Here is a 9,725-nt window from a genome sequence, read left to right as displayed (position 1 = left end):
GATGGCAAAACTGAAGTCACTCAGGATTTCCCATGTGTTTAAGACTGTACAGACTTGACTCCTCAATGTCACAAGAGATTGAGCGGCTGAAAGGCAAAGAGAAGAACTGGCTCGTAAATAAAAAGGCTCTCCAACTTGAGGCCAGACCTAAGTCGAGAGTCGTGCTTTCTAACAGAGTTGGTTGCTTTCTAAGGGTAAGGGTGTGTGTGGAAAAGAGATATAAATAATGTTTTTTTAAATTTTAAATTTTTTATTTAAAATAATTTTTTTATATTTTTAAATTATTTTGATTTGTTGATATTAAAAATATTTTTAAAAAAATAAAAAAAAATTATTTTAATATTTTTTAATCAAAAAATATTTTAAATTATTATCACTATCATAATCTCAAATATTTCATTAAAGAAAAAAAACAAGGCAAGGGGCTCTGCATTTTCATATAAACAGTGTAATAACTAATATATAGTTAGAAGTTAAAAAAAATTAAAATCATGTATCAGGGTTTTTCATAGTTTTTAAACCCGGCCCGGTAGCCGGCCTAGTTCAAGGCCCAGGTTCCGGGTTTTGATCGGGTCAAAAACTATTTTAAAAAAAATTCAAAACGACGTCGTTTTAGTAAAAAAAAAAACAAAAGTCAACGGGTTGCAACCGGGTTTTTGACCGGGTTTTGCCGGGTCGTCCGGGTTTCCGGGTCAACCCGCCGGGTCGACCGGTCCCGCCGGGTCATGACTCACCTTATTTTTTCATCAACCCAGGCAACCCAGCCCGGTTCCAGCCCCGGGTCGGACGAGTCCCGGGTCAACCCGTTAGGCCGGGTCGGGTTTTAAAACTATGGGGTTTTTATGATATTTTTACCTTCAAATGCATAATTAAATGATTGTATTGCCCGTGCATTTCTCAAAAATAAAATTGACAGGTAGGGTTATTTGGGTATTTTCAATATAGTTTTTTTTTTTGATATTGTCAATTAAAACGAGGGATAATTAGGTCTTTGAATAAAAATAAAAATAATAAAATAAATAGTTACTAGAATGAGATATCAGTACTTTTAAAGTAATACATGTAACACCTCCCGATGCTCAAATGTCACTGTTAATGAAGGCGTTGGAAGTAGCGGTTTATCCTCTACATGGTGGTTTGACGCGTGTTAACAATAAATGTGTGGTTGATCTCCAGTGAAATTTTTTTCCTCTCTCTTTTCTCTTTCTACACTTTGGTTTTCTTGTTGGTTTTGCTAAAAATCGAACGTGTCCTTCGATTATTATTTATTTTAATTTTAATTTTTTTTCTTTTGATTACTATTTATTTTGTTCTTAATGCTTTTTAAAAAATTTTATTTTTTATTTCATTTTGTTCCTGTACATTTTATTTCATTTAGTTTTTTATCCAATTTGGTCATCATATTTTTAATTGATTCTTTTTTAATCCTTTTCCTTATTTATTTTTGTGTAAATTTCATCTCTAAAGCGAACCTAGCCCCATTAATGCATAACTTCTTTCGTTTGGTATTGAGATCGTCGAGTAAGCTACTTATAACTTGATAGGGATAGCCAAATTTCTAAACTAAAAGAGAGAGTTTATTCCCATTTGAAGGTCTATGTCTAGGAAAGCATGTTTTTCTTTTTCCAGCGCAGCGTTAAAAGAGAAAAGAAGAGTGCAACGAGCTCCTAAGCCCAAGGGCATTCATCTTATGTTAACTTCACGGCATAAGATCTCATCACAACATGGGTAGGAAAGTAGGCTATGAGTAGATCCCGTGATCAATAGAAAGAACCCTTTCTCTAGTTCTAGTAGCTAGGGAGCTTCAAACAAACGGTTTAGAATGTTATTTCATTTAATATTTTTATTTAAATTTGATTTTTATTATTTTTATTGTTATTTTTTTTATTTATTTTAGATTTATTTTGTTTTCTAATTTAGTCCATGATTATTTTTTTTATACCAGGATGGTCTAATGACTCAAATCACTAATTTCAAAGATTATTTTGATTTAACATTGATTTTTTTTCCATATTATTTTTAATTTTTTGCAATTTTATCATTGGATATTTAGCCTTATACTTCATTACTTGTTAAATTTTCCTTCATGTGAGTTTATCTTAATTTCATATCCCTGACCGCGGGATAATAAAGTTAACATGGGTTTATTCGAGTTTTTTTTTTCTGGTGTTTCTTTTGTTAAAATTAATTTTTTTTAATTTCATCATTTTACGTTATGTTATTGAGCCTTGAATTTTGTTATTTTTTTTTGCTTTTCTTTATGGAGAATTATCCCCGGTCACGAGTTAGTGAAGTTGACTTGAGTTAACTCTTTCTTATTGGTTTAATTTAAGCCTTTTTTTTTTATCCAGGTCTGTTTTTTTTTTAAATATTTTTTTTATCCCAATCTTATTTCATAAGTCACATGTTAGTAAAGCTAACTCAAGTTGACTTGATTTTTTTAATTTTATTCGTTGATATTATGTTATTATGCCTTAAGTTATGTGAAATTTGTTTTTGCTTTCTTCCATGTGTGGTTATCATAGTTTGCGAGTTGGGCTAACTCGAGTTTACAGAGGTTTTTATCGATTTTTTTTTGAAAATTTATTTGACTGCATTCCTTTTTCTAGGTTGTTTTCAAATAATTTAATTTTTTATTTCAATCTCATAACATGAATTGCGGGTTAGCCGAGAAAACCTAGGTTATCCCGAGTTTTTTCTTTGATTTTTTTTATAACTATTTTTTTTTTAATTTCATCATTTTTTATTGCAACATAACCACATTTTTTTTCAAAGAATGATTTTTTCCCCTTCAAATCAATTTCTTTGATTTTTTATTTATTGTTTTGATTTGTTGGTATCAAAAGGAATTTTAAAATATATATAAAAAAATATTATTTTTATGCATTCCATAAAAAAAATATTTTAAAAAATAATTATTACCACAATATCAAACATTACTTAAATTATCAAGATTTAAATTTAATATTTTTTTTTCCTGTAAAATTATTCTAATCTTATATTTCGGATTGCATTCAAAAGAGACAGGGAAAGAAAAACCCTTGCAAGTTTCAGATGTTGAAGGAGCTCTAATTCTTTACACTAGGAAAAAAATTTATCCGCTAATGACATAACATGACATAACTTAAGCCACCTATGTATTAATATTTATACAAGAAGAGTGCAATAATTATAAATTATTTTACAAGGAAAATTAATCATTAAAAAATTATCACAAAAGGTTCTTTAAGCAAAACTAAAACAAAAATGAAAACCACTTGAATAGAATTTCCTTAAATATGAAAAAAAAAAAGAGTTACGGAGGCAGCACAATTGAAAAAAGATTCTCATAAAATGAACTTTATTTGGTCATTTCCATTTCAAGAGGAAACTTGTATATTTAATTTTTAACAGATGCTGAATTGGCGTGGGAAGCAAGATCGAGCTTGATCGCTGGAGTTCAGCTGGGCCAAAATGCATCGATAGAAGAAGAGACCTAAGCATTATGTTATATCGAGATTGCTTGAAAAGAAATGCTTGCGGCATCTCTTATGGTGGAGGGGAAGAAGTCTGAGGTGGCACCGATCTCCTAGTTGTTCCCCGGCCAGTATTTAGCGAGAAATTAGGCTTGCTTAACACGAGCATCTCCAGTGAAGCTCTTTCCAGACATGATTTTCATTTTCTGTATTGTAATTCAGCTAAATCTAGCATTATAAATCTTTTATCTTAGTTTTGACTTTTCAACTCAACAGGAGTTGTAAGGCCGAACTGGTTAGCAATTTTTTTAGGTAAAATACCATTTTTTTACTATCCTAACAAAAAAATATGTTATTCAAATAAAATATTTTTTTCCGTATTACGTGGATTTCCAACTCAATCATGTTGAGCTAGCAAATTAGAACTAGATTTGTAGTTGTCACTCACTTGATCTCTCAGTTATTTCGTTGTATCAATTTTAAATTTATTATTGTATTTTTGTTTTATTTTACTTATAGCATGGTGGGATTGTTCTTCTCCTAAATCAATAGAATTTGTAAATGGGGACCAAGTTGTAAAATTTGGATTACGAAGGCAAGGCAGTGCCCTAGAAAGGTTGGAGAGGAATCATTCTTGCGGTAGCCACTAGCCACCCCACCGCAAATGTGTAGGGAGACATGCAGAATCTGAACCAAAAGCTTTTTGATTGTCGCAAGTGTCAGGCAGTTTTTCTGCTGGACTAACGCAACCTCGACCCTATTCAAGGCTTTATAAAATACCTGTTGCTGATATTCGCGTACCTAGGGAAAGAAAGCCGCCGATGGACGGAAACTAGTGGCGCATTTGGACAACCTTAGAGGCTTAGCAGGACAGTTCGATCTAATCGCATTGAACAAGCATAGCCCAAAAATACGTTGGTAATGAGCATTGAACTGAGGGTTAGGCCCACCTTTTCCTCTTTTGTGTGTATTTTTTGCTCCTGTTGCATCGCATGGCTGAGCAGTGAGCATGGAACAGAGCATTCAAGCCAAATGTGCGCCTCGACTGCTATGAGAATTTCTAACTCAGCAGTACAGCTTGACACATGCCCCTTCATCGTTCTCAGGGCATTTGGAACCAAAATTGCTGAAAATTATGAGTCCTGGTCCGTACTGAGAACATGCAAGGGAGTTTTGCCGCATACCTTTTCCTAAAATCTATCCACACACCAGCGCAAGGTGTTTAATTTGCGGGCCTTGTGCATGTAAAAAATTTTCTCTTACAGGCAGATCTGATTTCTACAAAAAGTCGAGAACCTCAAAGCATGTAAAGCATGGAAGTCATAGGAAAAGTTATAATTGTAGGTTTTACGAGGCAAGCAGAAAAACCACATATCTATCAACTAAATGTTCTACCTGATTGCTTTTGAAAATTTTCATAATCTTGATAATAATTTTCAGGTGGGTCTGACCCTCGAAATCCATAAAAAACAAAGTAATCAAGTTCTCTCAACTAGACCATTGCTGAGAACATAAATTTAAACTTCAACTTCTTCCATAGCTCATTGCAGAATAGACCTTTCGGAAAGGATGAAGACCAAACCCTTGACAACAGCTTTAGCCTGCTCCTTCTCTGATCTTCAACATTCTATCATTCAGCCCCTGAATCAATCACTTTCTTTGCAAAAGATGGCAAACAGAAAGCCGCTGTATGCAACTGAAATTGGGAACAGGAGTAATTGTAAGAACAGAACTATAGTATTCAGTGAAACGAATTGGAAGAAACACGGGCTCATTTAAGAAAAGTAATTTGCTATAACGCCCCTCACCTCTGAGTTGTAGAATTTCAAAGGTTTTGATTTTCTCTGACTATCATCGACATCTATAGGATTAACTGGATGCTTGAAATCAACAGGGGGTCCCTCAGTAGAGCAAAGCATGAAACCAATCATCCCGCTGAAACAAAATAAATCCAAAAAAAATTAGAAACAAAGAATGCATCATATCCACTTACCACCAAATAGCATTACGTCAAGGGCAACAAATAAATAAAAGACATCTGATTCTGATAGTAAGGATCGGGCTGGGAAGATACGTTTAGATAAATGATAAGGGCCTTTAATTATAAGAGTGAGGTCGCTGTTATATGTGCACATCAACAACGCTATAAGTGAAAGGGCAGGGGATAAGTACGGGCCTTGGGTAAGTAGGAACAGTAGTCCAAGCATAGTTGACAGAGCCTTTGAAGATCTGACGGCAATTTGCCACAATATCCTCAATGATGTTCATGTGAAGCCATATACTTTCTGCCTGTGTGCTCACAACTCCTCCTGGACGGAGAGCCTTTGCTACTGACTCAAAAAAGGGCTTCTCAAAAAGCTCTTGAGCAGGACCTGAGTTATGGAAACATGATCGTTTGAAAGTTAAAAGGGATTCAGAGCTGCTAAATTAAAACAGACAATTGTCAAGTTCCCTCTTAACAAGTACAAATTTCCAGAGCCTGCAGTAGTGCTGTTACCTATTGGGTCGGAAGAATCTACTATGATTGCATCATAAGTACCTTCAGGAACAGCCTTTAAGAATGCAACTCCTGCAAGTTCAAAGAAATTCGTCCAATAAATAAATTCACAAGATAAGAAAAAAGGGGAACAAGAAAGCAGCAGTTCATACCATCACCGACACGGAGAGTCACTCGGGGATCCTCATACCCGATTGCTACATCAGGGAAGAATTTTTTAGAAACCTGGAAGACAAAAAGGGAATAAGTTATAGTACAGAGACTGTTTCAAGGATACTTGAAAATTTGGGTCCTAAATGTTATAAAATTGAAATCGAAACAGAAAACTCAATCAGATAATGTCATATCCACTTCTTTAATGAGATCAAACTCCATGCCAAAGTAACCATTAAAACTCTGGAAAAATAGCGTAAGTATGAAAGAGGCTTTAGGTGTCCTACTCACATCAACAACCATCTTATCTATTTCACATATGTCAATCTGCTCAATAGAAGAGTGCCGAGCCACTTCCCGTAGGACCCCACCATCTCCTCCACCAATAACCAAAACCTGATGAAGAAAAAAATGTAATAAGAATTAGAAAGAAAAAAGAGAAACTAAATTTAGCACCATGCAATTATGTTAAATAATATTACCAAGGAAAAACACCGAAAAGAAGTCCTGTGAACATAAAACTAGATCAATCAGCTCAGCATCTTCCACCCCATATTCAACAGCATTGAAATGAATTTTTTATTCTAACTTCTATAGAATGGCACTTCTCGCAAGTCAAAATTCTTTTGATTTTCTCTTTCATCTATTAGTTTTAGATCCCATATCCTCTGGCTGTAGTTCTGAAATGCTCAATTAACATGCTTCCTGCTTTCTAAAAATTTCCACCACACCAAATTGTTGATATTGGCTCTAGGTAAAAATGGCAAAAAAAAAAAAAAACAAGAAACAAACCATGTATTCCATTTCTGATGCCATCCATCCCATTAAACTAAATATGAGTATTTTAATGGTCCATTCCCTACTGACATATCCTATGCACAATGCATCAACTACACATCAAAGGTGTAAGATTTAAACCGGGAATGAAATACTAACTAAAATGTGTCGTAATACATGTAACAACGCTCAAATGGCACTCAAGTATGCAAATGCATTTCCATTCGATTCTTTGATTCTATACCTTCTTTGGATTTACAATTGAGCAAAGAGGAAGGTGAGTGATCATTTCTTGATATGCACATTCATCCCTCTCAGTGAGTTGAATTACCCCATCTAAAACTAGAACCTTTCCATATGTTGATGACTGCAAAAGAGCATCATGATGCATAATTCAGCATCAATAAATGTTATAAGAAAATTTTGAACATATAAAAAACAAAAAGATTAGCACATCTCCAGGGTATTAATTACCTGAAAGACCATGACATTCTGATAGTCAGACTTCCCTTGAAATAAGATCTTCTCTACTTTCAAGGAATGTGCTTCTCCTACAGGTTTCAAAAGTGAATCTCGTAAGAAGAAATAAAATCCAAAAACGTGGGATTGAGAAAGACTAGGGCCATGAACAAGAAAAGTTACGATGAAGTTGGCAAAGATAATGAGGCTTCAGATGTACATAACAGTACATAGAAAAACACCAAATATAACTACATTAAAGTGCAGAACAGAGAATGGTGCGACAAATTAGCTGACATTCTAAATACTGCAAGGTATCCTTGCTCAATATTGCAGAAATAGCCTCAGTCGAGTGGCACAAGGACATTTCAAGGAAAACCGCACAAGAAATCATTTTGTAAATAAATGCAAAGCTAGTTCTTTTCTCAGTAATCCTATTAGTGTCAAAATTGAAAACTCCCAACACTTGCAAAAATACCATTTTTTTAAGAATCATTCAAGAGTAACATGAATGAAATTCAGATACATGCAAGAGGACTGAGCAGATACACGCCAATTCCCACCAATCAGGTACAAGCACCTAGACTAGTAAAAATGAAAGGGATTTTAATTAAGTCAGTGGTTAAGGGTGTAATAGAACATTAGATGGCATAACCATCAAAAATGAAGTTCCCATTACAGGGAATAATCATATAAATTAAAAATAATTATGAAGGAAGGAAAAAGAAAAGGTGCCCCTGGAGTGAAGCCATGAACAACAAAAGCCAAAAGAATTGTAAATACTCGGGAAAAAAAGACCCCCAGGATCACCAGTTAAACCCAAACCAAAAAAAAAATCTCACACAAACCACACTGACTTAAAAGCCCGAAATTGAAGTCCTCGGATAAAACATAATTTGCAATAAGATGTAACAAAAGAACACCCATGATTCTTATAGATTAACAGTTACGCAGAACAACATGAGTGTATCATCTTGTATTCCAAAGAAACAGGGGAGGTCTTTAACTTTTCAAGATGCATGGTGTTCTTGGTTGTAATCAAAAGAAAAAGAGGCGGAAAAGGAAGGGGGAGTTAGAGAAGAGAAATACCAGGCCACATTGGGCTAATCTCAGAGAACCAGCCAGGAATAACAGAGGAAATATAACCGCTACTGTTGGTCTCTGTCTCCATGGCTTCAGTGGCAGTAAAGGCCCCGTTCTCTTCATCTTCTCTTGGCCTCTTCACTGGCAAATCACCAACAAAACTCTCTTCAGCCATACAGACTCTCTGAGAGTTTCTCTTGCTGGAGCACCTAAAACCCTCTCCTCCTCACCAAAAAAAAAAAAAAAAAAACTCCGGTACGTAGAAAAAGGAAAGAGGAGGAGCACCCTGTGAGACAGATGGATAGAGAGAGAGAGACACCCTCAAAAACCTAATAAAGAGGTATACCCAAAGTTTACTTCTTAAAAAGGAATGGAAGGGAAGCCACATGCTACTTTATTTATTTTCCAATATTCTAATCCTTTTATTTTTATTTTTATGGGTGCATAATTGATTGATGCGTGGTAATTTATTTTATTAAATGGTGATATATATTTTAAAACCAACTTGAATATAAATTAAGATTAAATTTACTTATCAAATAATTGTAATATTATATCTCCTATATTTAAAGTATTTTAATAATATTCTTTATGATATTAAATATATTTTGAGGACTCGAATTTTTAATGTAGAAGGTTGCAACCTTTATTACTCTTGGTGCAGGAAGATTTTACTGCTGATCCTAAAATTCTAATAAATAAATAAAATATGTTTGATAGGTTGGTATTAAAACTAAATTTTAATATATTTTTAAAAAATATTTTAAAAAACTAAAATTAAGATTTTTTATATTATTTTAATATATTATATTAAAAATAGATTTAAAAAATAAAAAAAACATATTATTTTAATATATTTTAAAATAAAAATTCTTAAAAAACCCACAACCACAACTACATTCAAACTATCAATCATCCAAAAAGCAAACCTTGATTATTTTGGCAATAATAATAATAATAATAATAATAATAATCAGTGCTATACGTTGCATCGCAGAGAGAATCTGCTTACTAAAGACGCGTCCTTGTTTTTGGGTTCCCTTTTACTTTTTGCGAGCATAATATCTCCTTAAAATCAGAGACCTTTTTTATGATGTGAATCATAGCACGAAGGATGTGCTGCAGTAAATGATGGGGCTATCAATTAGGGTTCTGGGCACTTTGGGATGAGGTTTCCTCTTTTTTGCTTTTCTCCGACGGTTTGATGAGGCATTTCACATGATTATCACCCACATGGTGTTTTTAGTCTTCTATATTGTTTTTTTTTTTAATTTCTAAATCGTCCATATTAATTCACGTTC

General features: G+C 33.8%; 1 protein-coding gene across 1 annotated transcript; it reads right to left on the bottom strand.

Annotated features, from left to right (window-relative positions):
* Positions 1–4,746: 4,746 nt before the first annotated feature.
* On the bottom strand, positions 4,747–8,762 carry LOC105126514 (spermidine synthase 2). Its single transcript, XM_011027396.1, has 9 exons — positions 8,431–8,762; positions 7,357–7,433; positions 7,127–7,249; positions 6,397–6,501; positions 6,105–6,177; positions 5,953–6,024; positions 5,632–5,827; positions 5,264–5,390; positions 4,747–5,151 (listed from the first exon to the last, which is right to left on the bottom strand). The coding sequence occupies exons 1-9, from the start codon at positions 8,597–8,599 to the stop codon at positions 5,086–5,088; spliced, it is 1,008 nt and encodes a 335-aa protein (XP_011025698.1). The 5' UTR covers positions 8,600–8,762; the 3' UTR covers positions 4,747–5,085.
* Positions 8,763–9,725: the final 963 nt, after the last annotated feature.

Source organism: Populus euphratica, unplaced genomic scaffold (genome assembly GCF_000495115.2).
Source record: "Populus euphratica unplaced genomic scaffold, PopEup_1.0 scaffold1.1, whole genome shotgun sequence".
NCBI lineage: Eukaryota > Viridiplantae > Streptophyta > Magnoliopsida > Malpighiales > Salicaceae > Populus > Populus euphratica.
The sequence above is the reverse complement of the archived record's forward strand: the minus strand, read 5'-3'. Positions and strand labels throughout refer to the sequence as shown.

Coding starts and splice junctions, on each gene's coding strand:
- LOC105126514 (XM_011027396.1), bottom strand. CDS start 8,599: ATGGCTGAAGAGAGTTTTGTTGGTGATTTGCCAGTGAAGAGGCCAAGA. Junction 6,178..6,396: donor TAGATAAGATGGTTGTTGAT/GTGAGTAGGACA, acceptor TTTGTCTTCCAG/GTTTCTAAAAAATTCTTCCC. Junction 5,152..5,263: donor TGAAATTCTACAACTCAGAG/GTGAGGGGCGTT, acceptor TCCCAATTTCAG/TTGCATACAGCGGCTTTCTG.